The 26,813-nt window shown below is 61.1% G+C and overlaps 3 protein-coding genes across 3 annotated transcripts; all 3 read right to left on the reverse strand.

Annotated features, from left to right (window-relative positions):
- Positions 1-11,933, reverse strand: LOC106858259 (alpha-2-macroglobulin-like protein 1). The gene is made up of 36 exons (XM_014884810.2): positions 11,736-11,933; positions 11,205-11,394; positions 10,701-10,863; positions 10,386-10,438; positions 9,733-9,753; positions 9,460-9,613; positions 9,251-9,335; positions 9,056-9,164; positions 8,864-8,975; positions 8,160-8,269; positions 7,859-8,023; positions 7,512-7,736; positions 7,142-7,199; positions 6,767-6,912; positions 6,420-6,569; positions 6,142-6,252; positions 5,822-5,915; positions 5,452-5,608; positions 5,079-5,304; positions 4,814-4,940; positions 4,457-4,578; positions 4,244-4,295; positions 3,974-4,048; positions 3,642-3,818; positions 3,432-3,513; positions 3,183-3,339; positions 3,001-3,075; positions 2,660-2,816; positions 2,344-2,561; positions 2,038-2,253; positions 1,843-1,961; positions 1,662-1,752; positions 1,448-1,516; positions 1,256-1,358; positions 1,058-1,099; positions 1-628 (listed from the first exon to the last, which is right to left on the reverse strand). The coding sequence occupies exons 1-36, from the start codon at positions 11,798-11,800 to the stop codon at positions 609-611; spliced, it is 4,296 nt and encodes a 1,431-aa protein (XP_014740296.2). The 5' UTR covers positions 11,801-11,933; the 3' UTR covers positions 1-608.
- A 2,287-nt stretch (positions 11,934-14,220) lies between these two features.
- LOC106858236 (1-acyl-sn-glycerol-3-phosphate acyltransferase alpha) lies at positions 14,221-19,128 on the reverse strand. Its single transcript, XM_014884784.2, has 6 exons — positions 18,887-19,128; positions 16,461-16,594; positions 15,807-15,982; positions 15,606-15,701; positions 15,204-15,276; positions 14,221-15,027 (listed from the first exon to the last, which is right to left on the reverse strand). Exons 1-6 carry the CDS (start codon positions 19,069-19,071, stop codon positions 14,804-14,806), a joined length of 888 nt encoding a protein of 295 aa, XP_014740270.1. The 5' UTR covers positions 19,072-19,128; the 3' UTR covers positions 14,221-14,803.
- Positions 19,129-21,387: 2,259 nt separating this feature from the next.
- On the reverse strand, positions 21,388-25,565 carry PRR29 (proline rich 29). The gene is made up of 5 exons (XM_088179582.1): positions 25,453-25,565; positions 23,049-23,164; positions 22,084-22,190; positions 21,892-21,959; positions 21,388-21,752 (listed from the first exon to the last, which is right to left on the reverse strand). The coding sequence occupies exons 2-5, from the start codon at positions 23,157-23,159 to the stop codon at positions 21,721-21,723; spliced, it is 318 nt and encodes a 105-aa protein (XP_088035708.1). The 5' UTR covers positions 23,160-23,164; positions 25,453-25,565; the 3' UTR covers positions 21,388-21,720.
- Between the last annotated feature and the right edge of the window lie 1,248 nt (positions 25,566-26,813).

Below are 26,813 nucleotides of genomic sequence, written 5' to 3' on the forward strand. Positions count from 1 at the left end.
TGCCTGACTATATGGCTTTATTTAGACCCAGGGCAGGGGCTGGGGTCCACCAGGCCCTAGCTTCTCTCCAAGAGGCACCTGACTGGTTTGTGCTGGGATTGCAGATTGTCCCCAAGTCCCTCGTGGTGACACTGGTGCTATGTCAGTGCTGGGGAGGGGGCTGGGGTGAGGGGTGGTAGGGACCTGCCAGGGAAGCTTTGGCAGCAGGGAGGAGCTCTAGGTCCCCTTCAGGTGCTGTGGAAAGGGGAGAGGCCAGAGCTGGCACCCCAGAGCCCCCTGCAGGGGTGGCAGGAGGTGGCCCAGGGGTGTCCCTGTGAAGTTCCCACAGTGGTTGCTCAGCCAAGTCCACCGTGTGGCAGGGCTGGAGAAATGCGTGTCCTTGGGCCTGCAGGAGCCCCTCGCCTGCAGATCCTGGGGTGGGGGGAGCTGTAGCTCCATCCAGAGGGGCCCTGCTGGGGGCCAGTGGTGCTGGGAGGGTCTCTGGGCCGCCTCCTGCCCCCGTGGAGAGTCGGGACCATGGCCAGGGTGGGAGCGGAGACCTCAGTCATCCCTGTCCTTGGTGGCCACGGGAGCTGGAGCAGGGATGGGCTGCCAGGCTCCAGGCTGAGTTAGACGTTTTCCTTCTCCTCTTCAAGATAGAATATGGGGGTGCTGTGAGACGAGAGTCCCCACAACCCCCCACCACCACCCTTGCTTGCCCCTGACCCTCTGGCTGAGCTACATCCCTTGGAGCTCAGTGTCCCATTCCCTGTGTGACCCCAAACCCCCACGTGGGGAGCCCCAGGGGTCACTGGAGAAAGGCCAGGGCCGATGGGGGCTGAGCCCCCTCAAAGAGACACAGCACCTCCTGCACCCCCAGGCTGGACACCTGGGCCCTTCCTGACCTCTGCCCCCAAGTTCTGGCCAGCAAATCCCTAACAATTGGGGCAGGACTTTGGGATGGGCTCCTCTGTCCTCACTCCCTGTCCTCCTTCCCAGGTTGACCCTCCAGGGTGGTGTGTCCCCATCAGGGTCCTGAGGGTGGGGTGACCCCTGGCCTGGCAGGCTCAGCCCCTACCTGAGCTGGGGGGTGCAGTGTAGGCCACATCCACATGGTCACCTGCAACGGGAGGGGTGGTGACCATGGGCCTGGGAGGAGCTGCTCCCTTAACGAGCCAAAGCTCATCAGTGGGATCAGCTCATCAGCCAGACCCCACTGAGCCTCTGGGGCTGCAGGGGTGGCAGCAGGACCAGTACATGGCCCTGCAAGGCTCACCTGTCTCGTAGTAGTCGTACAGGGACACGGTGGCCGGCTGGAGGTTGCTCACCAGGAAGTCCTGCTGGGCTCGGAAGGAAAAGGTCTCCTCCTCCTTGCTCAGCTGTGGAGACAGCCCAGAGGGAAGGTGCAGCCATCCACCATGGGGAAATCCCCCACATCCCAGGGCTCCTGCTCCTGTCCCCATCTCACCTGCTCCAGGTAAATGGTCACCTGATCGGGCTGCACCTCCACCTTCTTCACCAGGTTCTGCCTCTTCAGCTGCAGGGACACGGCTCAGGAAGAGTCACAGCTGCTCCGTGGGTGCCCAGCACCCCAAGCAAGTGTCCTTCCATGTCCCAGAGCCCCCGAGGGGTAGGGACCTGTGGGATGGGGTAATCCCAGAGGGGGGCAGGGGGCTCCTCACCTCCACCACAGATTTCTTGTCCGGGCTGTAGCCCGATGGCAGCTTGACCTCGATGACAACCATGTTGGTGGCAGGACGCTCCCCAGTGTACCTGCAAGGGCAGAGCCCCAGGGTGTGCTTGGGGATTTCCCTCCCTGGCTGCTCCTGTCCTCCCCAAACGCGGGACAGCCCCAGTCCCTACCGTGCCCAGAGCCGCAGCAGGAACTGGGGGTTCTGTGTGCCAGGCAGCGGCTCCGTCTCCACCCGCAGCTCAAACGCGCCCGTGCTGGGCGGGGGGGGCACGTTATAGCGCAGGGTCACCTGGGGGACAGCACGGGGTGAAGCCAGAGAGGGGACAGGGGCAGGGCCAAGGACAGGGAGCCCAGGCTGTGCCCACCTGTGCCAGGGCACAGCCCTGCCCACGGGCTTGCAGCCTGTAGGTGCCCGGCAGCTCGGCCAGGGCTGCCCGCTGCAGCACCAGCCGGTTGCTGCTGTCCAGCACAAAGTCCTGTACTGTCCCCGTGGGCGATGTCACCGTCACCGTGAGGTCCCCGTTGCTGCCAGAGGTCAGGGAGGCGTATTTGGCCAGGGCTTGCAGGGCCACCACGGTGTCCTATGCACAAGACAGTGCCAGGGTCACCCCTGAGCACGGCTGCCAGGAGGGGCCGGTCTGGAGCAGCTCCTGGGAGCCCAGGGCTGGTACCTGAGTGGAGGCAAAGCCCCCATAGGGGTTCTGCTGCTTGCAGAGCCAGCGGACGATCTGGGACGCTGTCCCCAGGTCAGCAGGGGACACGGAGGGCTGGGACAGGTAGGCCAGCAGCACATAGGCTGTCATCTCCACCTCGGCCGGTGCAGCCTCGGCCCAGGACAGCTCCGAGGGCTTCTCAGCCTTCTCCTTCCTCTGCCAGTAGAGCTGCCCCCCTGGGGGAGAAGGGGCAGCAGCTCAGGCCCTGCTGCGGGCTGGGCTGAGGTCCCTCCCGGAGGTGGCAGTGCCCGCAGTGCCCCTGCCTGGGCTGTACCTGTGCTGACGCTGTGCTGGGCCAGGCGCTGCAGCTGCGCCTGCTGCTGCTCCCGCAGCCCCGCCAGCCCGAACACGTAGGCGAGCAGGGCTTGTGTGTACGGGTTGTCCGTGGGAGAAGCCTCCAGGCACTTCAGGGCTGAGCTCACCGTCGGCTCCTGGCGTGGCAGCGGAGTCAGGAGCCAGCCCAGGGTATAGGACTCACTCAGAGACCCCATTGCTGCCCAACACGACTAAATGTGCCCAGTTTGGGCTGCGAGGTGCCCTGCAATGGCCAATCCCCTGTCCCAGCAGCTGTCCCCACACCAGCAGTCCCTGTGGGGAGGAAGGGTCCATCCTCACCAGCGTGGGCAGCCCCAGCTCCAGCATCGCTGCTGTCACATACGCCGAGAGTGAGAGCTCGTCTGAGACACCACCCTGCGAGGGGACAGCGGGACACGGGTCCGGCCGAGCTGTGACACCAACACAAGGACACCCCCCTGCCCAGACCACACTCTGGGTCCCCAGCACAGCCCCTGCCCCACCTGCAGGGCGTTGTTGAAGAGTTTGCCCATGCTGCGGAAGCAGCCGCTCTTCCTCTGGTGCTGCTGCAGCCAGCGCAGCGCATCCGTGATGTGCCGCTCCTCGATGGCCACGTAGGCTCGGGCCTGCCCGAAAGACTTGAGGACAAACGCCGTGAGCCTGGAGCCAGGGAGACATCAGAGGGCTGAGGGTCAGCACTGGGACTCCCTGGGTGGCAGGAGGAGCCCTGGGGGCAGCTGCAAAGCCCTCACCAGGTATTGCCCTTGCCATCACTCTTCCCAAAGGCACTGTAGGAGCCATCGTCGTGTTTGTACAGCAGCTCCCGCTGGTACCCTGCAGGAGGACATGGGGACAGGGCACTATTTCTGTGCCCAGGGGACCCCAGAAGAGCCAGGTGCAGTAGGGAGAGGGCTGTGGGACAGTGGTGTCCCTCGCAGGTGGGGTGTCAGGGTCCCACTAACCGCTCTGCAGGAACCCCTGTGCCTTGGCACGGATGTCCGGCAGCAGCTGCCCCGTCTTCTCCAGGTACTGCTGGATGTAGATGTTGGGGGCAAAGCGAACCATGTTCTGCTCCCCACAGCCGTAGGGCATGGCCAGGAGATTGTCCAGGTTCTGCAGGGCATTGCCCAGGATGTCACCTGTTCCAGGGGGACACATTTTCAGCTGCGCCCCTGCCACCAGCACCCATGTCCCCCATGTCAGCTCCAGGTGGTCCCATGTCCTGCTGAGCCTGGGGACCTCTGCACCCACCCTGTCCCAGTGGGTCCCCAGGCCACTCCAGCCTGTCCCTTACCCATCACGGTGACGTGGGCTCTCTGGGAGCTCTCCAGGATGTTTGGAGGAATCTCCAAGGAGACTTCTTCAGCACCTGTGGGGACAGAGGGCTATGACAGTGGGAATGCCCAGCTCTTCCCAGCCTGTCCCATGGCAACCTCACCCCCCTCCATTCCTGCCCAGGCACCCTGGCCTTTAGCTCCTCTGGGCTGGTGGCCCTTGTGAGCAGTGGCCAAGGATCCTTGGCCCACACCCCACAGCACTGCTGGACAGCCCTGGGCAGTCCTACCTTCCTGGCAGAGCAGGGAGCTGTGAGCCTTCTCCACCAGGATCCCCCCGGGCTGTGAGGAAGCAGCATCAGAGTCAGTCACAAGGAGGGACCTGCCTGTCCCCCTTGGGTCACACTTGGCTTCACATCTGGGTGTTCTCTCCCAGCCCTGCAAGGGCTGCTTGCACCCTGCTCCCAAATCCATCCCATTTTCCTCCTCCACAACCCTCTGACCTGCACCAGCAGGGGCTTTATCACAGTGTCCACACGGCCCTGGGCTGGCACCAGGGGCAGCTCATTGCCACAGGGCTCGGTGGAGCTGAGGGCCTCAGTGCTCACGGTGATGTTCACCTCCCCTGCAGGTGCAAACACGACCCTCAGTCCCCAGGGAGCCCCCAGACCTGAGCACAGCCCCCTAGGCTTGGGGTGGGGCTGGCTAGGCTGGGTTGGGTTAGGGGTCCCCAGGAAGGGTGGGAGTGGAGGAACGGAGAACTGCCCGGGTGCCCTGGGGTTCCTGCCCTCCCTGCCCACCCTACCCCCTCCCCTGAGAGGGTCCCCAGGCAGCAGGGTGGGGTGGTGACAGCTCTGTACCCAGACTGGTGGCTCGCACGCCCCACTGGAAGGTCTTGGCTTCGTCTGCACAGACACAGCTCCTGTAGGTGTCCTCTGCACCTGGTGACACCTCCAGCTCTGCCGACTCTGCCAGTGTCACCTGAACCTGTGGGGCGTGGCCATGGCTCCAGCAGCCCCCACAGCCAGGGCCACCTGCCTGGGCCTCACCTGAACCTGCCAGAGCACGGCCACGGCTCCATCAGCCCCTGCCACACCCCGAGGTCCCCTGCCCGTCCCCGCTCACCCTCAGGCACTGGCGCAGGTAGTTGAAGACGGTGGCCCTGAGGGTGAAGGTCTCGTGGCGCACCACGGCGTAGGGCAGTGCCAGTTCCACGAAGAACGGCTGGAAGGCTGTGAGGGTGACAGCAGGGGACAGCCCCAGGCCCTGCGGGGCCATGCAGAACATCCCGGCCTCCCACTCCGTGATGGCGTCGGGCACTGTCACTGTCACCTCGGCAGAGCCACCCTCCCTGCGCCATGGACAACATCGTGAGGCCACCCCAGCATGGCTGGTGGCATGGCCTGAGTGACACCGCTGTGACACTGCTGGTGCCATCCCACAGGTAGAAGGAATTCTGAGGTCCCCAACTCCCTTCCGTTGGGAACTGTCCTCTCACCCCACAGGGACCAGGTCCCACAGCCACGTCTCTGGGAAATACGTCCGGGGTGCTGGGGGCTCTTCCCCGCCCTCGACGGGGAAAGCTTTGTTGGACACTTCTGCAAGTTCTGGGATAATGCTGCTTTCCCTCACATAATTGGGTTGTGCCACTGCTCCTGAAAAAGACAGAGTAGAACTTGGGGGCCTCAGGTCTCAGCTGGACCTCACCAGCAGCCAGCACAAGGGTGATCTTGGTCACCCTTTTCCATCTTCTTCCATCCCCTTTGATGCCAAGGTATTTTCTGGATGGCTCCAAGTCCCCCTGAGGACAAAGCAGCCAGGACTGGCCACCAGCTCTTTGCTCTTTTCGGCACAAGGGCTGTGCTCACCTGCAGGACCTGCCAGTCCAACGAGGCGGGAATAGAACATGGGCTGGCAATCCTCCTTGGTATTGGCATTGGTGAAGAGCTTCAGTGCTGCAAGCTGTGAAAAAGCAGAAGTTGTCCATCTCCCACAGCCAGCAGGAGGAATATCCCCATTCCAGCAGTGAGTAGTCCCAGAGCTTCAGAAAACAAGTGGAGAAGGAGCCTGGGCTTGGCAGGAAAGGGAAGTCCTTTGCCACAAGTGTGGTTTCCCCAGCACTTGGGAGGAGCATGGGTGGCTCCTGGATGGAGAAGACCCAGGAGGCCCAGGCGGGCAGGGGCTTCACCTGGAATAACTTGTAGGTTTCCATCCTGGTGTCTCGCCAGTAAAAGTAACAGGGTGTTGGTCCATCCTGGATGCTGTAGGGGTAGTTGAATTCGGGCAGTGCTTTGTAGATCTGGGAATAAAGACGTGCAAAAACCTCATTTTCAGAGCACAGGGCTCTGCCCGGGAGCCACCACAGCACTGGGTCCGTGTGAAGGACACTTGAGCCAATGTCATCCCATCCCCAGCCCAGACTGCTCCTGGGGCTGCAGGGGGACCCCAGGCAGAGCCAGCACTCACAGCCTCGGCGTTGAGCTCAGCCTCGGGCTTCAGGAGCAGCACACTGCGATCCACGGCTCGGACAGCACACAGGGAGCCTGGGGCAGCCCCCAGCTGCAGCCTCAGTGCCGCCCCAGGCAGGGCCCTGGCCTCTGAAAATGCCATCTTCACCTGCACAGGGACATCAGGAGACAGAGGCAGAGGGCAGTCACCTCCTGTGGAGGGGCTGGACCAAGCCACAGGTAGGGAGGGCTCTTCTCAGAGGGTTTGGGGATGAGGAAATGGGTTGAGAGACTGTGACACTGTGATGCACATGCAGCGGGACGGATCCCAAGGCAGGCAGCCATGGACAGCCCAGCTCCTCTCACCTGGTTGGGGAAGCACTTGGCCACATAGAGCTCGGTGCTGTCAGCCACCATCTCGCCGTTGGGCAGCACCACATAGACCAGAAGCCTGGCCATGGGCGCCAGCTCCAGCCCAATGGGCAGCTCCAGGGTGAGGGAGACTCTCTGTCCTGGGCCATGGGAAGGAGGGAGATGTTACCCAGAGAAACGGTGGCTGCTCCAGCCCTGGAAGTGTCCAAGGCCAGGTTGGACAGAGCTTGGAGCACCCTGGGAGAGTGCAAGGTGTCCCTACCCAGGATGGGCTTGGAGGCCCCTTCTAACCCAACCATTCCATGGTTCTGTGAGGAGCAGGCACAGGGAGCAGAGCCCTGCACAGCCCCTCCATGCCATGGGACATACCAGGCTCTGCAGCGACCTCTTTCCTGAAGATGCTGGTAATGGTACCCTTGGCCAGGACCTGCAGAGGAGGGGGTGAGAACAAAACAGATGCTGAGTGTGGAATCCAAGTGCCCTGATGGAGGATGGACCCACAATGAAAGTTCTGGGATGATTTTTGACCAAGCCCAGTCTCCAGCTCCCCATCTCCCATGGAGGTGCAGGCCCAACAGTGGCAGCAGCCACCTCCTCTGACAGGTCCCTCAGTCTCTCTAGGACAGGTTGCTCATTGTCCTGTTCCTGGGGACACCACCATGAATGTCTGTGGAGATGTGGCTTTTCCCACACAATCACTTTGATTCCTGCTGCCCTCCTTCCCTGGGCTGGGGCTCACCATGAAAACCAGATCCAGGCTCTTCAGCTCACTGCCTAAAGCCTCCTTGCCAAAGATGGAATCCACGTGGAACAGCTGGGAATGGCCGCAGGGCAGCTCCCCCTCCGGGTCACGGATGTGCAGGAAGCTTCTGCTCTTCGACAAGTAGGGCACGACTGTCAGAAAGGCAATTCCGAAGCCGCCTGCTGAGTCCTCCTTGCTCTCAGCTGTCCTGTTGACTTGAGCCTGAGGTGGGAATCAGGGGGTGAATCCACCCAGCAGCCCCCGAGGCTGGTGCTGCTCCAAGGCACCCACTGGAGGAAGCAGCTCCAGGACCTCCGAGTGGGGGACCCGGGTGGGGCACTTACCCGCAAGGAGACTCTACCACTCCAGCCAGAGGCGTCCAGCTGGAAGGAGGCTCTCCCTGAGCTGTCTGTAAGGAAGCTGTGTATCTCCTCTTGCCCCCGGCTCCTGACCGAGAGCAGGACCTGCCTCTGGGGCAGCCCAGGGCCATCGGCTTCCTGCAGCCGGATCTGTGCCGGGAGGGAAGGGGGGATGCCGTGGTTTGGGGCTGCAGCTGTGGCAGAACAGGGCCGGGGGTGGGCAGGAGCAGGGCTGGGAGCAGCAGGGGGCAGGTGAGCCCCACAGGGAGAGGGGACCCTCCGTTACCGTCCCGGTGTAGGGGAGGCCGGGCTTGTAGACGTGGTCAGTCTTCTCAAAGATGATCGTGACTGTGTCGGGTAAAACCTTGCAGCTCTTGGTGCTCTTCATCTCCAGCCCTGTGGAGAGTGAATGCGGAGCTCAGGGAGTTGCAGGGACACAAGACACAGCTTAGCTCCAGCCAGTGCCCCCGTCCCCAAGCAGAAAAGGTCCCTGGGCATTTGGGCTTTCCTCCTGCAGCTCCCAGCACGGTTTGCCTCTCCTACAAGAGCAGCAGAAACCCTGTGCAATATTTCACATCTAAAACCAGGATGCAGCTGGGGGCAGACACTTCAGAAAAGGCTCTTCACCACAGCAGCATCATGAGGGGCTGATGGGCACAGGGACAAGCCCTGCTCTCCTTTCTCTCCAGCCAGGTCAGGCACTCCTGGTGTGACGAGGTGGCGAGCGAGGGACAAGCTCAGAGGTGAACCCAACCACTCTGCACTGCCAGGACTCAGCTTCCAGCACTGGCAGAGCTGCTGGATCTTGGAAAGGTGTTTTTCCCTTTCTTCTGCTTGGAATTCCAAGTCTTGCCAGGCTAACCTGACTCTCACCCCACCCAAATCCCATCCCAGCATGTGCACCCCTAAATCCCAGCAGTGCTTTTGGGTGTTCCTGGAGAAGACCAATCCCTTGGGAGCACATAGGGATGGCCACACTCCCATCCCCACCTGTCCCATCCTCCACCAGCAATGCCTTGACTTCAAGTTCCTCCCTCAACTTCCAGATGGTCTCAAAGGCAGCCAGCGAAACCTCTGTGGAAAAGCAGCCATTCTTCTCCGTCTGGAGGAAGATCAGTCCTGTCAGCAGCATTCCCAGGAAGGAGCCATGCCAGTGACACCCCCAGTCCCAGCCACACTCACCTGCCCAGTAACCTGCGTGCAGGTCTTCCTCCTCTGGTAAGGTGAGAGACTCTGGCTGAAGCACAAGTCAGCCTGGACCTTCCCCTGGACAGGCTTCCCATAAGTGTAGCTGTGTGGGGACAGTGGAGAGGCTGTGCCAGGGGGCCCCACCCCGCTGGATCTCCCCATCCCCCCCATTCCCTGTTCCCAGCTCACCGCCCACAAATCTCCACAGGGAACTTCTCGTCCTTCTGCCGCAGCACGCTGGGGAGATGAATGATCACCTCAAACTTGGGCAGCACTGGTGGACAGGCACAAGGACAGAGGGTGGTCACTCCCAGGACGGTGACAACATCTCCTGGGTGGCTGGAGGGGGTCAAGACCTGCTGCCCATGGTGGGATCCCACTCCCCAGTCCCCGTGTACCATATTCCTCCACGCTGAAGGAATGGCTCTTCCCCTCCACGCTGATGGTGTAGGTGCCCAGGGCCGGCTCCGAGGCCAGCGGGAGGGACAAATCCACGATTCCCTGCCGAGGGGTCACCTCCCGCCACTGTGCAATGCGGTTCCCACTGGGATCCTGCGCAGGGACATGTGGGATCAGCACCAGGGAACCCAGCAAACAGCCCTGGCTGTGTCCTGTGTCCCCTCTCACGGCCCTCCAAAGCCCACCCCACTCCCCAGGTGTCCCAAACTGACCTTCAGGAACACCAGGGGCAGCTGAAAGGCAAAGAGAGGATGGTTAGAGGAGCAATTCCATTCCTTGGGGTCTCACCAGGGTGAGCATGGCCATGGATGGGGCAGAGGGAGGCTTTTCTGTGGGATGCTGTGAACTTCCAAGCCCTCAGGATGCTTTGGGGTGTATTTTGAACCTGGCTCTAGCAGGGATGAGCTGAAGGCACTGCCAGCATGGCACAGAAAGGTGGCATCTCCCAGGCTTTAGGAAGGGTCTAGAACCCCTTTAATCTGGGAGCATCCTGCACTTCCAGGGACCCCAGTGATTGCTCAGGGGTGCCAGAGGCTGAGCCTGTTGATATTCCTGGTGTCTGATGCCTTGATGGATATCAGCACATTCCCCACTTCCCACTCACCAGGGCTGCATCCCTAGCTGGGAGCTGGTGTGGGCACATTCCCGTGTCACATGTGCCCTCTGCTTTCTCCTTCCTGATGCTGCTGCATCCCTGAGCAGCACAGGGCAAACCTGCCCCGGGGGCAGCTCCCCGGGCAGAGCTGGCCAGGGCAGCATTCCCAAGGGGAAAGGTGACTTCCACACCTCTCCCAAGGCTGGCTGGGCTGCGGGGATCCAGCACAAGATCCCTTGTCACCTCCACACGGCCCAGCCCTGCTCTCACCTTCTGGTTGCTGGGGGTCAGGTCTTTATCCAAAGAGACGACTCGGAACTTCACTGGGAAAGGAAACCGAGATGGAGGAGTGGCTTCATGCGCAGCGAGGGGAATTCCCCATGGGAAGGTGGATGGAAATCCACCCCGAGCCCTCACTGCCCCTTAAGCAGCGAGCCCTGGCATTGCCCTGTGCTGGGCATTCCAGGACATCCCAGGATAATCCCTCCCATTTGCAGGCAGTGCAGGAGCAAGGCTGGGTCTCCTCACCCCTCTCCCCCACCAGGGGTTCCCCCAGGGCAGGGTTGTCCCTCCTGCCCCCCTCACCTTCCTGCCCGGGCTTGTAGACAGCCTTGTCTGTCTGGATGAAGATCCCGGGCTTCAGAGCTCTCAGCATCACCTTCTTCGACTCGGAGACATTCAAGGAATCTCCTTGGATTGAGACGTGCAGGGCCACGATTTCCTCCTTCCCTCTGGCAGGGGCTGGAGCCTGCAGGGGGAGCAGCAGGCTGGGGGTGAGGACAAGGACAGTGCCCGGGCTCCCTGCGGGTGTCCCAGAGCACTGCCCACCCCCAGGAACACCTTCCCCGAGCCAGGGGCTGGGCAGGGTCCCCCCCCTCCCCTGCAAACGGGATCATTCCGGCCACGGGATAACCAACGGAGCCTGAGGAGTTCTGTCAGTGTAACAAAAGGGGTGAGACTCTGCCGCAAGATGGGGAAGTCACATCTGTTCCCAGCCCTGTGTGGAGCTGATGGAAACGGCCTGGAGACCACCCAGGGCCCCCCTCCCTGCTCCCGGCTGGTTTGGGGTGACATTGGGGTGACACTCACAGGGAAGGTGACATTCAGGTGCAGATGAGGCTCCAGAACCTCTCTCGTCAGCAGGGTGGTGGGAGGTGTCCTGCTGTCCCCCTGCAGCTGGACATGGACCTGGACGGGCCCCTGGAGGTCACTGAGGTGCACCCAGAGCGTGGCAGGGTGAGGGTGGTACAGCACGGCCGGGGACACCACCACATAACTCCTGGCAGGGACAAGGGACAGGAGAGCCCTGGGGGTGAGGCACATCCAGCACAGCCCCACCTTTTTATTCCAGAGACCTGGAAAAGCCCCTGGGAGCACAGGGACCCCCCCAGCCCTCTCTGCTCCTGGGCTGCCCTTGGCTCCTCAGCTCAGCTCTGCACAACTCCTCAGAGGCACCAGGGCCAGGTCCTCAGTGCTCCTGGGCAGGGAGAACCCCCAGCCTGAGCATTCCCACCCTGGGCAGCAATCAGGGCACAGGAGGGATTGAATCCCACCAGGAGCTGCAAGGGAGCCAAGGCTAAGCCATCCCAGCAGGCACAGACGGACACAGAGGGAACTTACGGTGCTCCAGAGGCCCCGGCTGAGAGGAGCAGGATGGTGAAGAGGATGGGAAGCGCTGGAGACATCGTGTCTCCAGCTGGATGTGCCTGTTGGGAACAGCCACAGCCTCCTCCTGCAGGTCTTGGATTGCTCTGGATCTGTGTCTGATCTGCTGCAGGCACTGAAATGGGATCCTGTGTCCCATCCACTGGGGAAATCAGGGCTGGCAGATGAATCCTGGGCACCTGCAGATAAAGTCCAGGCAATGTTTGCCCTCTGCCTACAGCTTCCGGGGGTCAAGGATCCCAGGGATTTTTGCAATATTGGGAAAGGTCCCTGGAGTTTCAATCTGGGACAGGAGCCACCTCCACACAGGTTTGCAGGAAATTATTTCAGTAGGCAGTGGGAACAAACGAAAATGAAAACAGAGAGCAGAACATGAGGAGTGGCTGGCAGCTGGGGCTGATTTCTCAGACAGGGAAAATTTACAGGTATTTCAAATTTGAATTTGGGCTGATCACGTGTCCCAGGCTGGCCTTTTGCCCAGTTTCCTCCAGTTTCATCCAATCCATCCGGACAGAGGAACAGGACGGTGTTGGGATGGGGCATCTCTCCATCTGCTCCCATTCCACACGTAGGAGCTGGACACCCAACAGGGCAGGGCTGAGCTGCTTCCTTCTGTCCTGGTGAGAATTTGGGACAGTTGAGGAGCTCCACAACAGGCCCATGGTGTCCTGAGCACATCCCCTGCTCTGGGGCCTTGCAGCTCCCTTCCCTTTGAGAGTGTGAAAATCACGGATTGGTTTGGGTTGGAAGGGACCTTAAAGCACTTCCACCCCTGCCATGGCAGGGACACCTCCCACTGTTCCAGGCTGCTCCAAGCCCTGTCCAACGTGGCCTGGGACACTGCCAGGGACTGGGGGCAGCCACTGCTGCTCTGGGAATCTGTGCCAGGGCCTCACAGGAAGCCACAGATGGGGCTGACCTCTCCCATGGGATCTCAGATGACCACGGCTCTGTTCCCATGCCTGCCCAGCTCAGGTTTTGCTGGACACGGCTCCGTGCTCACCTCCCTGCCCTTTGGAGCAGCCCCACAGGCTGTGGGTGGCTGGAGGGGGCTGGACCTGCCACTGCTAAGGACACGAGGCAGGAGCACGGGCCTGAGTCCATCCTGTCCTGCCAGGATGTGGGTGGGGGTCAGTGCCCTGCCAGACATCCCAGCTTGGTTGGATGAGATGAGGAGCTCATGGCTCACCCAGCACTGCCAAGGCCACCGCTGACCCCTGTCCCCACATGCCAGATCCACACAGACGTGAAATCCTTCCTGGAATGGGGACTCCACCACTGCCCTGGGCAGCTGTGCCAGGGCTGGGCAAATGAAGCAGCTAGGCAGGGCAGGCCTTGGAGGACCAGAAAAAGCAAGTTGTTCCCAGAGGTATTTCCAAAGTATTTTACTCTAGTCAAGCTTTCACCTCCCACTGACAATGGAAAATCCAGAGAGGGCTCTGGCTGGGCCCTGGCCCTCCAGGCAGGACAAGATTTTGTCCAGAGCAGCAGTGGCTGCCCCTGCATCCCTGGAAATGTCCACAGCCGGGATGGATGGGGCTTGGAGCAACCTGGGATAGTGAAAGGTGTCCCTGCCCATGACAGAACTGGATGGGCTTTAAGGTCCTTCCCACCCAAACCATTCCATGATTCTATTGATGCTTCACACCCAAACCCAGCCTTTGGGCAGCCAAACCACCCCCAAGGTCATGGGAGTGTGGTGGGACCCCTAGGCCAGCTCAGAGCTGACAGACTATGCCACATGTTGGGAATCCTGGGAAACAGGAAAGGATTAAAGGGGTTTTCTGGGACATGGGACCTTCCTGTGCCCTTGGCCATGTCGATGTGACAGCTCCGGATCCCATGGGTTATTCTTCATGGGAAGTCTCTTTGCTGTTTGGTGTCAAACGATTGCAACAGATTTGAAGGATTTCCTCCATAATCCAGCTGCTCCTGAGAGCAGGAATGATGTCAAACTGGCATCCAAACCGGAGCTCTGTGCCCGTGGTTTGCACATTTTATCCCAGAATGGGAGGGGAAGCCTTGTCCACCCTGCTCCCCACAAGGGGACAGCCACACCCTGCCCCATCCCTGCCCTGGTGCCACCCCGGGGTGCTGGCACAGGAACTGCTCAGCTGGGAAGGAGCCAGGAGATCCCAAATCCCTGCCTGGCTGCAGGGATCCATCCATCTGTCAGATGAGCCCAGAGGCACCTCCAGGTAGGACTGTGTCCAGGTGGGCATCATCCAGGTATTGCTGGGAATTTGAGGCTTCAGTGGGTGCTCTTCTTGTGCATTTAATGAAGGAGGGAGAGCTCTACCTCTGGGACAGACCCAGGCCAGTGTAACCCTCACCCGGCCATGTGCTGCTCACACCATCCCTGGAGAAGGTGTGGGGACTCTCCATGTGCAGGGATGGATCGCCCCCTCCTCAGCCCCCTCAGCACAGCCAGGACACAGCACCAGCTCCAGACTCTTTAATGTCCCACCCTTGGGCTCACAGCTCAGCACCAAGGATGCTGTTCCCCCCCAGCAACCTCCCCTGGGCCTTGAGTCCCCCCCAGGCCACACGTTCTGGGCCCCTCCCCAGAGCTGGCTGCACCCAAACAGCATTTTCAGCTTGTAGGAGCTTCTGGAAGGAGAATCCACAGGGGAACCCAACAATCAGGGAAATCAGGGCTGGGAACCTCCAACCCTGCCTGGAGCGTCCCTGCCCTGCCCAGTGAGCAGGCAGGAGCCATCCTGGGGCACAGCTTAGCTCCAGGGGACAGCCACAGCTTCAGGGGACAGCCACAGCTCCATGGGCACAGCCACAGCTCCAGGGGACAGCTCCGGGTCTGGCACAGGGATGCACAGTCACAATGAGGGGTTTTATGAGGCACCTTGCTCTGTTTTGGGGGGCACCTTGCTCTGTTTTGGGAGTGCTGCCTGGTCCCCATCCTGCACTGCTCCCCTCAGGGCACTGTCCTGCCGGGGTGGTGGCGGGGCTGCAGGACACCTCCTCAGGGGACAAGGGACACCTCCCAAGGGACTCGCTCCCTCTGCCTATTTGCTGTTCCCGGCTGTGTCCCCCTGGCCCTGGGGGCTGCCCCTGTCCTTCCCCGGCCCCAGCAGAGGCTGCTGCATGTCCTGGTCCCCGTGGTCACTCCTGGACATTTCGGCCAGAGCCTCAGCCATGGCCTGCCGGACACTCTCGGTCAGCTCAGGGACATCCTTTGGGCTCAGGCCCCGCGTTTCCACTCTAGGGAGGACTCGGATCGTGCAGGTCCCTGGGAGAGAGGGGAAAAGCCAGAGATGTATCAGAGGATCCCAGCAGGAACTGGGTATTCCCCTAAGCATCTTCCACCCCAGCTGCATCCCCACCCCTCAGCATCCCACATCCTGTGTGCCTCAACCCCAGAACCAGACCTGCCCTCTGCCATGGGAATGCCTGTCCATCCCTTACCGGAGGTGAATCTCTTCTCCTTGGAGCTGAAGAAGTCCCAGTACGGGGAGATCACGACGGGGACAATGGGAACCTGCAGGACACAGAGGGTCAGAGGGTCCCCCAGACAGAGTCCTCCCCAGGTGGGACTCCTGCTCCTGCCTGTCCCTCTCTGCTGCTGCCCAGCACCATGTCCATCCCTGGGGATCAACCCCCCCCCCCCATCCCTGGGGATCAACCCCCCCCCCCCATCCCTGGGGATCTAAACCCCCCCATCCCTGGGGATCTAAACCCCCCTATCCTTCTGCCCCAGGGTTCACATCCACCCTGCTCCATCCAGGGTGAGCCAAACGGGAAGGAATAATTTTGGAAAAGGCCTCCAAGACCACAGAGTCCAACCTTTGACCATAAGAGTGCCCTTACCTGGGCCTGCACAGCCAGGTGGAAAGCCCCACGCTTGAAGGGCAGCATGGATTTGCCCTGGTTCCTGGTGCCTTCCGGGAAAACCCACACACGGAGCTGCAGGGGACAGGGACAGAGGTGACCCCGGACCTCAGCCAGGTCAGTCCTGCCCACATGCCCCCACACCAGGGGTGTTTTCCCCCCAAACCCAGTTCTGCTCACGTTCTCTCTGCACATGGTGCTGGCAGTGTGGGAGATGACCTCGATGGCCGCGTCCCTGCGGTGGCGGTCGATGAAGATGGTGCCACTGAGCCAACAGGCCCAGCCCACCGTGCCCAGGTACAGCAGCTCCCGCTTGGCAATGGGCACACAGCGCTCAGGAATGACCTCCACCATTCCTGGGGCACGGATAATGTCCATTAACACCTTCCCAACCCCATGGGATTGGCAGCAGAAAAATCCACCCCCCCCCCCCCCCCCCTCGGCTGGACAAACCAGCTGGTTATCAGGAATAAATTTTGCAGCTCAGCCAGCTTTGAGAGGTGATAACTGCAGAGAGGAACTCTCTGGAGAGGCCAAATTACATCAGTGCATAGACTAATTAATCATTTATACCCTAGCATAGGACCAGGGGTTTTTTTTAGTTTTGACTTAAAGGACTTTAAGCTGTCCCCAGTCCCAGACCGTCCTGCGGCATCACCTCCCGTTGTCCTTCCTCTCCCTGCAGCACAGGGAGCCTTGTCCCAAAAGCTCTCCTGGTCCATTCCCACCACACATCCCTGCCCTAATCCCGGTGCTGACTCCCCAAAGCGATGCTGGTGCCCCCTGGAGCCCCCAAAGGTGCCGAGGATCCCTCCTGCCCTGCCCCGCACGCACCCATGAGGTCGAGGGAAGCCTGGTGGTTGCAGACGATCACGAAGGGTCCCTGCAGCTGCAGCTGCTCCGAGCCCCGCACCCGCATCCTGATGCCGTAGAAGCGCTTGAGGGGCAGGAGCGCGGCGCGCAGGAGCCTGGTGGGGATAGATAAGGGACGAGATAAGGGACGAGATAAGGCGGAGGGACACGAGTGGGGAGCGGGTCTGCACCGGCTGGGCCAGGCTGCGGCTGCTCTGCTCAGGGATGCTTGGATTTCTCGCACGTTTGCAGCCTGTGAGGCTCAGAACTCAGGTGGTTCCCACCTAAGCTGGGCTCAGCTCCTGGCTCAGAGCAGAGGGAGCTGCTGGGGAGGGAGAGTGACCAGCACGAGGTGGTGAGAGTGAAAAAACAGGATTTTTGATGTCCAGAGATGATGGGAAAGCGAAAAGAGAAAGGCGAGGGCGTGGTGGCGATGGGGATGGGACCTTCACATCCCAACGAGGACAAACTGTCTCTGCACGGGGGAGCCTACCCAGGGGCTCAGCTGGGTCTGTGTGTGGACAGAAATCCAAATCCCAGACTCCCAAAGCCAGAGGCGGATCACAGCCGAGAGCAGCTGAGCTGGGGATGGATGAGCATAGGGGATGGATGGCAGAGAGACAGGCAGATCCCCAGGGATGTTGGTGACCCCAGGGACTGCCCATGCACAGCTTTGTGCCGCAGGGGGAAGGGAAAATCAGCCCAGATACAACAATCCTTAGGGGAGTCACAAATCGCTCCACCGGAGCTGCAGTGTCGGGAAGGGATGGATCTGAGCGGAAAAGTGGTGTCACATCCCGGGAGGGCTGCACAGCAAGTGGAATATCGGGATGGCAACGACGGAAGACGCTCAGTATGAGAATAATGAGAGGAATAGAGGGGGGAAGGAGCACCAGGGATTCCAGCAGCCATGGAGATAAATCCTGGGACACGTAGGTGTTGGAACAGGGCACTGTCCAACCCACAGAGGGTCTGTGCCAGGGTCTCCACATCTGTCACTGCCCCCAGGGAACAGGGCGGGGGCAGGGAAGGGCCCAGCAGCTGGCAGGGGTGAGAAGGGAGAAGGAGGCACAGGGTCCGCGGTATCGTCCCCATCCCTCGGGAGCCGCAGGCTCGGAGATCCCTGAGGATCCGAGGAGAAACAGCGCCCCAAAGCCAGGACTAATGACAGGGAAGCGCTCCGAGCCGCAGGCTTTGGGATTCGGAGCAGAGGGAGCTGGGCTGGGCGTGCTGCGGGCACGGAGCTGTCGGTGGGACAAGATCGGGCAGCGCTGATAACGCGGCTGAGTCAGCGCCTCCCGCCACCAGTCCCGCTAAGCCGGAGCAAGGGTCGGCTTTGGAGCAGCCCTGGATGCGGCGTGTGCCCAGAATTCCAGCCGGGATGGGCCTGGGGAAGGCGGCACCGCCGCTGGGAACCGAACCTCTGACTGATAACACCGAACCCCCGACTGGGAACACCGAACCCCTGACCACGCTCCCGCCGCGGGCCGGGATCCATCCACACAAATCCTCAGTAAATTTCTCAAGCTGGGCTATTTCCCCTGTGACATAATTGCATCCCTCCTGTGTGCTCATCCTGCCCAGGAATCCAGCAATGGGATTGCACCATCCTGAGAGCACCCAGACCTTCCTCCGGTGTTGCACAGCGATGTTATCTCAGTGGTGTTATCTTTCTGCTTCCACCCTTGGGAGCGCGAGTCGGGCGGGACATGACTGTGATCAGGACATGGCTGTGACAGGGACAGGGCTGTGCCCCTGGCAGCTGATGGCACCAAGACATCCCCAAACCGTAAGAACATGGAATAGTTTGGGTTGGAAGGGACCTTAAACCCACCCAGTCCCACCCCCTGCCATGGGCAGGGACACCTCCCAGTGTCCCAGGTTGCTCCAAGCCCCATCCAGCCTGGCCTGGGACACTGCCAGGGATGGGGCAGCCATGGAATAATCTGTGCCAGGGCCTCTCCACCCTCAATCCCTCTGCCAAAGAGCTGTTCGCAGGTCTCCCAGGGCAAACCCAGAGCCAGGGACACAGCACTAGGTGTGTATTTGCCCCTTGCCCTGATGGTACCTTTAAGACCCCTTTCACCCACCCAAGTGAGGACCCCAACATTGCTAGGACCAGGAATGATCTCTTTTATGTTATTTCATCCCTCAGGGACCACAAATCCCAATTCCAGTACGGCCTGAGGCTACCTGGGCACAGCCAGCACATCTCACACCACAAGGTGCACTTCACTGTCCCACGAATGTGACCACAGCCCTCGCCGTGGCCCCAGGGCTCTGCCACCAGCTGTGACCCAGCTGTGTGTCCATCCAGGGCAGGACAGAGCCTGTGGCCACAAACCACAGGATTTCCTCCACCCGAACCCAGCCCCAGCCGGCTCTCCCCATGCCCAGCCCACACTCACCTCATGTTCTCCACGGAGCGGCCCCGGAAGGCAGCGAAGGGAGACAGCAGGGTGGCCAAGGCCACGATCCAGCAGTTGAAAAAAGCCACCTTGCAGAGGTACTGGAAGGGGGGGCTGCACCTGTAGAGCAGCAGCGCTGCCAGGGGCAGGAGCAGCAGCCCATGGAGCAGCAGCACAGAGTCCATGGTGCCACCCCAAACTCAGCCCACGGCCAGGACAGATACGGGAGAGTGGCCAGGGCTGCCAGGAGCAGGGCAGGTGAATCAGGAGATCCTGCGTGGGCGGCTGAGGCTGGCCCAGGGGAAGGCTCGGTGTGGATCTCATCCCTGGGGATGGAGTGGCTCAGGTGGAAGCAGAACACCCACCCAAGGGTGGAGAGTGGCCGTGAGTCACACGGGGACCCTGAGTCACACAAGATGTCACCCCTGACAGGGCCCTCCTGGGCTATTAAAGCCATTGCAGTGACTCCAGATTGATAAGGTCAGATCTGCTGCTCACAGAGGTGTCGCTGTCCCAGGAATCTCTCCTGGGACATGGGGAAGCCAGCCCTGGGAAAGGGAGTCTCAGCTGGTGGGGACAGCAGGAGCTGCTCCTGGTCCATGGCCATCACCCCAGCCAGGCTGGTCACAGTCACCTGCTGGGACCCAAACCTCACCCTGCAGAGCATCAGATTATTGGAAGAGATCTCCCACCTGGAATGACAGCAGGAATGTGGCACCAGTGCTCCCCATCCCTGCTCAATTTGGGCAGCAGGAGACCCTCTGCCCTTCCCTTCCCAAGGCTCAGAATCTGTCCCCAGGGTCCCCACAGTGCCTGGGGGCTGAGGTCTGTCACCCTCCACTGCCAGCCCAGGCTGCAGCAGGTGCCAGCCCTTGGCCCAGTTGGCAGCCAGGGGCTGTGTTGCGTGAGGTGTTTTCATGAGTGCAATTAGCACAGGCTGTAATTAACATCTCCTCTTGCTCTGGTGCCTTGCACCGGGCATGCAAGATCCAGGCCAGTCCCCTGGAAACTCCTGGAACCAAGTCCTTGTCACAGCAGGGACACTGGGTCAGTGTCAGCCCCCAGCAGCATCTCCCAGTCCTCCTGGTCCACGGCCCAAATCAGAGTCACAGAATTCCAGAATGGTTTGTGGGGGGAAGGACCTCAGAGCCCATCCAGTGCTACCCCCTGCCATGGGCAGGGACAGCTCCCACCATCCCAGGTGGCTCCAAGCCCCATCCAGCCTGGCCTGGGACACCTCCAGGGATGGGGAAAGGAGGGACATCCCTGTGCTGCTGCCCAGAGCCATCGGGTCAGACCTGACCCCGGGTCAGGAGCTGGGAGCAGTGAGATCTCCTCGTGCCTCCCCGTAAAAACCCCAGCAGGGGCTCTGGGGGTCTCCCAGTCCCCCCAGTCCCCACCTGGGAAGGTGCCACATCCACTGGGACCATCCCAGCCCTTCTGTCCCTCACCTGGCAGGACCTGCCCCCAGCCCAACATCGCTGTCCCTGCTGTGCCCAGGGCTGTTCTGCTCTTCCACCCACACCTTCCCCTGTCCCCTGGAGGTGACAGAGATGTCCCCAGGCTCTGGCCATGCTGGAGGGTGCCCCAGTTTGACCAGAACCCAGCCTTACGTCCACCAAGGGTGTTGCAATGCCCATTGCTTCACCCTCCCATTCCTCTCATTATTCTCATATTAAAGCAAAGATTGGGTCACATCTCGAGCCCACCCTTCCTGTCCAGCCCACTCCAGGTGACTCCTCACCTCCTCCTTCCCATTCTGTGTCCATGTGGGAATCTTTGGGGTCCAGCCTGCTCTCCCATCAAACCTAGCTTTGCTTTTGGATGCCTCCTTCAGTCCCTCCCAGCTGGAGGAGCTGGACCTTCCCATTGGGAATGCAAACTGATCCTCCTGCTCCACATTTGTGAGCTTCTCTAGGAGCCATGCTGGGGAAGATCTGCCCATTCCAGAGCACAGGGAAGGTAAATCTTGCCTTCCACTGAAGTAGAAGTTCAAGGCAGTCCAAGGAGGGGGTCTAAGGTGCCTTTCTGCATCCTCAGAGCTCCAGACCGCCAGCCCTGAGGTCTCCTGCCAGAAGCTCTGCTCCAGGGAAAAGCCTGGAACCCCCCCTAGGGCACAGCAGGGCTGGCACCCCTCCGTGGGGCTGGGGAGGTGGCACGGGCAGGGGACAGCTCTCAGCACCCAAAAGCCTTCACTCCCCACTTTCTCCTGCTTCCTGGGGAGCAGAGGGGTCACTGAATCCTGGGAAAATCCGTGATTTCTCTCTTTCAGGCTGGTCTCCCAGCCACATCCCCTCCCAGATCCAGCTCTGCCTGTGCTCAGCCAGGAGATCCCACTCGGGAGCTTCCAGCACCAGCCCCAGCACCACCCCCCACCCCACAGGCTCTGACAGAGCCCCCAGGACTCCTCTCAGCACCCCCAAGCACTGACACACCCCCCCAGCCCCCCCAGGCACTGATAGATCCCCACCCCCGAGGGAGCCCCTGCACTCAGGCACGGAGCCATTAGCCCATGTAATTACATGTGCTTAATTAGAGACAGCAAGGCGTTCTCTTAACAAAGCAAATTAATTACAGGCAATGCTGCATTGAGAGCTGGAGGTACTAATGAAGGCTGGGACCACGTGGGCTGGGGACATCCCCCTGTCCCCACCAAGGAACACAGCACAGCCTGTACCACTCCGGCGGGGGCGCGGTGCCCAGCTGGGCTCAGGGTGTCACTGGGGCTGTGACACCCTGCCCTGGGGGGGACACAACGAGGAAACCACCCCAAAACGAGGGTGGGAACCGTGGAGTATCTATGCTGGACCTTCAGGATCTTCGGGGGGCAGAGCTCACAGCCCCCGCTCCTCCGCGCTGTAGAACTCTGCGGAGACAGGGGAGGTGACAGGGATTGAGCCCCGCATGGACACAGGGAGCAGGGAGCTCAGCCTGCGATGATAGAAGCTCGAGGGAAAGCTGTCCCCGTCGGGGCCATGGGGACAGGGTCTCCCAGGTGTCCTTACCAGCGGCCGGGGACACGCCGGGTCCCACGGTCCCGGTGGCACTGGGGGGCGGCGGGGGGGGCACAGCTCTGCGGAGAGGAGCGGGGACAGGTGAGGGATGGATTGCAGGTGTCCCTCGAGCCCGGCTGCGGCTGCAGGAGCTGTCACACGAGGAGCTGTCACACCGAGGTGGCACCGAGCCCCGGCACTCACCGCTCGTCCCCAGGCGAGGAGCGCAGGAACCGCACGGGGACCGGGCCGGGGGCGGGCCAGGGAACGTAGTGATGGTGGAAAACCACGGCCTCCTCTTCCTCCTCGCCCTGCGAAGGCCCCGACAGCGGGCAGGGACAGGGAGGGGTAGGGACAGTGATAGGGACAGGGACGAAGATAGGGATAGGGACAGGGGCAGGGATAGGGGCAGGAACGAGATAGGGACAGAGATAGGGACAGGGACAGGGATAGGCGCAGGGATAAGGACAGGGACAGGGATAAGGACAGGGACAGGGCTGGGCTCCAGCGCTCCCGAAGCGCCTCTTCCCGGGTATCGCACCCGGCTGCTCCCGCTGGGTGGGCTCGGTCCCACACACATCCCCGGGGCAGCAGCGTGGGAACGCAGCTGCTGGGGACACGGGGGGTGGCAGTCCCACAGATGGGACCAAACTCCGTGGGAAGAGCCCCTTTGATCTATCTGAGACCCGCTGGAGCAGGCAGGGTCCAGTCCTGGCCAGCGCTGCGCTGGTGGCACTGGGAGAGCAGGGGGTGAGTGCCAGGAGGTGCCAGCTGGCAGCGAGCTCAGCAGCTGCCACAGCCCAGCCCTGCCCGGAAAGCAGTATTGTTCCCCACAAGGAGATGAAATGTTTCATATGGTTTTGGTTCGAGATGGGTTTTTAAATGGCAGCCCCTGCAGAGCCTTCCTGCCCGACTGGGCTGTGCTTCCACTGTCTTGGCTCTTCCCAGCTGGGCTAAACCTCTGCCCAAGGGCCTGGATACGGTCTGAGCTCTCAGAGCTGGATTCAAACCCCCACAGAGAGCAGCAAAACCCCAAAGGGCTGCTCTGAGCTGGGCTGGGACCACCCAGGTGCTGCACCCAGAGGGTGTCAAAGCAGGATGTGGGGATCCTGCTCTCCTGAACAGCCCTGGGAAGGTCCCTCTGCCCACCCAGCCCCCCTGAGCCTCACCTGGGCCTGGGCTGGGGCTGGCCCCACACCAAGGGGCATCAGAGCTGCCATGGCCAGGCCGTGCATCAGCAGCTGGTGCATTTGGGAGGTTTGAATCAGCATCAACTCCATCAAATCTGCCAGAGAATTGGAGATTCTGCGTCAGAGAGGGAGCAGATGGAGGGCAGGAGGAGCTCAGCCTGGGATGAGTGCCTGGGATGGGGCGGCCCCAAGGCTCCTCCCTGTTCCCAAGCAGTGGGAGCAAAGCCAGACTTCCCCCACCCCGCTTTGGAAGCCCTATGTGGTATTTAAAAATTATTTTGCTTGGATAAAACTTGAAAATTGCCATATTTGAGCCTTTTTCCCCCTGCAAATGCGACCAAGCATCTGGGCTGGCTCACAAGGGGTGATTACTGAGGCTGGAGGCACCAGACTTTTCACCCATTCTGGGGAGAATTTCTCCAACCCTGGAAGTTCTCAGAGGCTTGGGCAGCACCTGTCCTGGCAGCAGCTGGCAGAGGCGGCGTCCTTGGGGTGGCCCAGAGGCACGGCAGGGTCAGCTCTGCTCTGTGCACACGGCTCTGAGCCCCACCAAGGAGCAGGAGCTGGGGCTGCACCATGGGGGTGATCCCAGGATCCCAATCCCCCCTCCTGGGAGCTGGATCCAGGTGAGGAGCTCAGTGGGGATGCTCAGTGCCCCCTCAGCCCCTGCCAGGCTCCACACAAGGAGCTGGGCCCAGGGCAGTGTTCCTGTTCCCTTGGCTGGATTGCCACACTGGAGGTGGCTGCTGAGGCTAATCCATACAGAGGAAGCCCCAAAGCTGGCTCTGCATCCCCCAAAACATCCCTATTTTCTGCAGGTGTGAAATTCCCATGGAAACTTCCCATGAACCTGCTGGATTCCCCTGAGATCCTGCTGGCTTCATCCACCCAGAGCAGCTGTGGCTGCCCCTGGATCCCTGGAAGTGTCCCAGGCCAGGCTGGATGGGCTGGGACAGTGGGAGGTGTCCCTGCCATGGCAGGGGTGGCGCTGGACAATCCTTAATGTCCCTTCCAGTCCAAACCATTCTGGGATACCCTGATTCCATGATCTGGGGTAAGAAAGAGTTTGGACCACCCCCATGTGCTCCAAAGATCCCCAAAGGCTTCAGAGCTGCCAGGCTGGGCTCCCAGGACACAAGGGGGTGGCTGTCCCTCCAGCCAGGAGCATCCCAGCACATCCTGGGGCTCTGCTGAGCCGGATCCAGGAGCAGGGAGCACTCCAGGAATTGAACCAGGGCTGGGACACAGAGTGGAAGCTCTGAATAGATCCCACCAGGGGCCCAGGCTGGGTCTCTTTTCTTTCCACACTGATTTTCAGCATCCTTTTTCCTCTCTGGATTTCTCCACCTTACCCCTTCCAACAGCACAAGGTGACTTTGCCCGTGGTCTGTCCCCAGCGACCACAGCCTCTTGTCCCTGCTGTCCCCGGTGCTCACAGCCCCCGGGCTCTGCTGCCAGCCCGGATTGCTGCAGCCTGGGGGCACAAGGTTGGGTGAAGCCCCTCTGGACAGTGGCACAGCCCAAGGTTCCAATCCCACTCAATCCCACCTCGCAATTCCAAGGAGCCCAAGGCATCCTGGCTTTCCCTAGGAATGTCCGCAGGAAATGGGGTTTTGGAGAACAAAAACTGGTCAATTAAAAAAAAGAAAAAATCAACCCAGCCCCAAACTGCTCCCTGGGAGCATCTTGGAGCCCAGACTTGGTTAAATCCCCAAAAATCGCATCCCGCGGGGCCGAACATCCATGCAAGGATGGGATGGACATTCCTGGGTGTGGCTCAGGCCCCCTGCGGGGGGAAGAAGGAGCGGCTGAAGTCAAGGCGGGTTCGGCGCTGCCTCTCACAGCTCTGCCCGCACTCACCTCCCCGCACGGGCGGCGCTGCCGCGGGGGCGGCCCCGGGCCCGGGGAGCTGCTGCAGGATCAGCACCGGCGGCCGGGACACCGGGACGGCTCCGGGCGGCGAGCCCACGGCGCGGAGCTGCAAGGCAGGAGGGGAAGGAAAAGGCCGGGATTGCGAATTGCTGGGTTAACTCAGCGTCCTGGCAGCGGGACAGGAGGGGGCAGAGGGGACAGAGGGGACAGAGGGGACACGGCTGGTGGCAGGAGGAGCAGCTGGCCCAGGGGGAGCAGGACGGGAGCCCTGGAGAAGAGATTGGACTCTCTCCCCTGGTTTTTGCCCTCCCATCCTGGGTGACTTCCAGCCCTGGAGAGTTCCCAGCTCGGGGGACAGGTCCCTGTGCAGGGATGGCCTTTGGGGTCTGCAGAGCGCCGGGAGGAGTTTGCAAAACCCCCGGTGCCACCCAAACCCCCGAGCCCAACCCCCCTCTCCTCCCATCCCATCTCCACCCCTATCCCCGCCATGCCGGGGCGCTCCGGGGCTCACCCTGCGTGGGACAAGGACGGTCCCTGCTGGGGGGTCCCCCCAGAGCCCGCGGGGGTCCCCGGCCGCTCCCCCCTCCATGACTCGGCTGCGAGGGGAGCGGAGCTGCCGCAGGAGCCGGGATCGTCTCCAGGGCTCCCGGGGAAACAAACCCTGCCCTGAGGGAGAGGCTCGGCCGCTCCAGGAATGTCCCCGGGCTGGTTTTCCCGGCAGGAAATCCCCTGGAAAGCTCCTGGGGAACGGGGCTGGGGTGTTCGTGTGTCCCCATGGGGCTGGGCCGTGTCCCCGACCCTGTGTCTCGTGGGGAGGGGGGTGAAAGGAGCAGTTCATGGGATCTGAGCCTCATTAGGGAACGGGAGGGACATTGGATTAATGAAGTCTCCCCAAAACTGAGGATGGGACTCCCAGAGTCCTCCCTAAAATTTGTATGGCAACCCCAGAGACCTACAAAATTTTCAACTAGAATTGGGGTTGGGAACCACAGAAACCTCCTCAAAATCTTCCCAGAACTGGGGATGGGACCCCCAGAGTTCCTTGTAAAATTTGGAATAGGATTCTTAAACATCTCCCCTAGTACTGGAGGATGGGACTCCTAGAAACGCCCAAAAGTCTCCCCAAAATTGGGGATGAGACCCCTAAAATCTCCCCATTTTGGGGGATGGAGCCCCTAGAGATCCTCCCAAAAAATTGGTTGGGACCCTCAAAAGTCTCCCCAAAACTGGGGATGGTTCCTCAGTGCCACCCCAGGGCTGCTCCCCAGGTTGTCACAGCCTCCGTGTCACGTGAGGGATTGTCCCCAGGATGTCACCAGCCTCGGTGCCACCTGGGGTCCCCGGGATGTCCTTGTCACCGTGCCAGGTCCCACGGGGCTGTGTCCCAGCCCCCTGCACCCCATGGATGCAGTGACAACCCCTGCATTCCCCATGGAAACCTAGGAATGAGCAGGGAGTGCTGGCAGCAGAGCCTGGCTCCAGGCTGCTGCTGGAGCCCCCCAAAAATTTGGGATGAGACCCTCAGAAATCGCCCCCCCCCCCCCCCCAAGTTTGGGTTAAGGAGCCACAGAAAGAACCACCCTCAAAATCTCCCCAAAACTGGGATGGGAACCAAACGTCTTCCTTAAAACTTGTGTTGAAACCCTAGAGACCCCCAAAAGTCCCAAAACTGAGGGTGAGAACCACAGAATCCCGCCAAAATCTCTTCAGTGTTTGGGATGGGAGCCCCAGAAACCCCTGCCACGATTCCTTCCCAGGAAATTCCCAAGGGGATTTGTGCCCAGCAGAGCACAAACAGCTCCTGCTTTCCCCCTGGCAGAGAGCTCAGTGTGTCCCTGCTCATCCCAGGAAATCCTGGGAATGGGGAGTCTG

This window comes from Sturnus vulgaris, chromosome 27 (genome assembly GCF_052056855.1).
Source record: "Sturnus vulgaris isolate bStuVul1 chromosome 27, bStuVul1.hap1, whole genome shotgun sequence".
Classification (NCBI taxonomy): domain Eukaryota; kingdom Metazoa; phylum Chordata; class Aves; order Passeriformes; family Sturnidae; genus Sturnus; species Sturnus vulgaris.

Excerpts from the sequence above, each read along its gene's own strand:
- LOC106858259 (XM_014884810.2), bottom strand. The coding sequence starts at position 11,800 with ATGTCTCCAGCGCTTCCCATCCTCTTCACCATCCTGCTCCTCTCAGCC. Across the intron at positions 6,913-7,141 it reads AGAGGTCGCTGCAGAGCCTG|GACAGAGAGTCTCCCTCACC; the intron begins GTATGTCCCATG and ends CCCATGGCCCAG. Across the intron at positions 2,817-3,000 it reads AGCTGGGGCTGCCCACGCTG|GAGCCGACGGTGAGCTCAGC; the intron begins GTGAGGATGGAC and ends CTGCCACGCCAG.
- LOC106858236 (XM_014884784.2), bottom strand. The coding sequence starts at position 19,071 with ATGGACTCTGTGCTGCTGCTCCATGGGCTGCTGCTCCTGCCCCTGGCA. Across the intron at positions 15,983-16,460 it reads GGCTTCCCTCGACCTCATGG|GAATGGTGGAGGTCATTCCT; the intron begins GTGCGTGCGGGG and ends TCCGTGCCCCAG. Across the intron at positions 15,702-15,806 it reads GCACCATGTGCAGAGAGAAC|CTCCGTGTGTGGGTTTTCCC; the intron begins GTGAGCAGAACT and ends TGTCCCCTGCAG.
- PRR29 (XM_088179582.1), bottom strand. The coding sequence starts at position 23,159 with ATGGAGTTGATGCTGATTCAAACCTCCCAAATGCACCAGCTGCTGATG. Across the intron at positions 21,960-22,083 it reads TCCTCGCCTGGGGACGAGCG|AGCTGTGCCCCCCCCGCCGC; the intron begins GTGAGTGCCGGG and ends TCCTCTCCGCAG. Across the intron at positions 21,753-21,891 it reads CGGCGTGTCCCCGGCCGCTG|AGTTCTACAGCGCGGAGGAG; the intron begins GTAAGGACACCT and ends CTGTCTCCGCAG.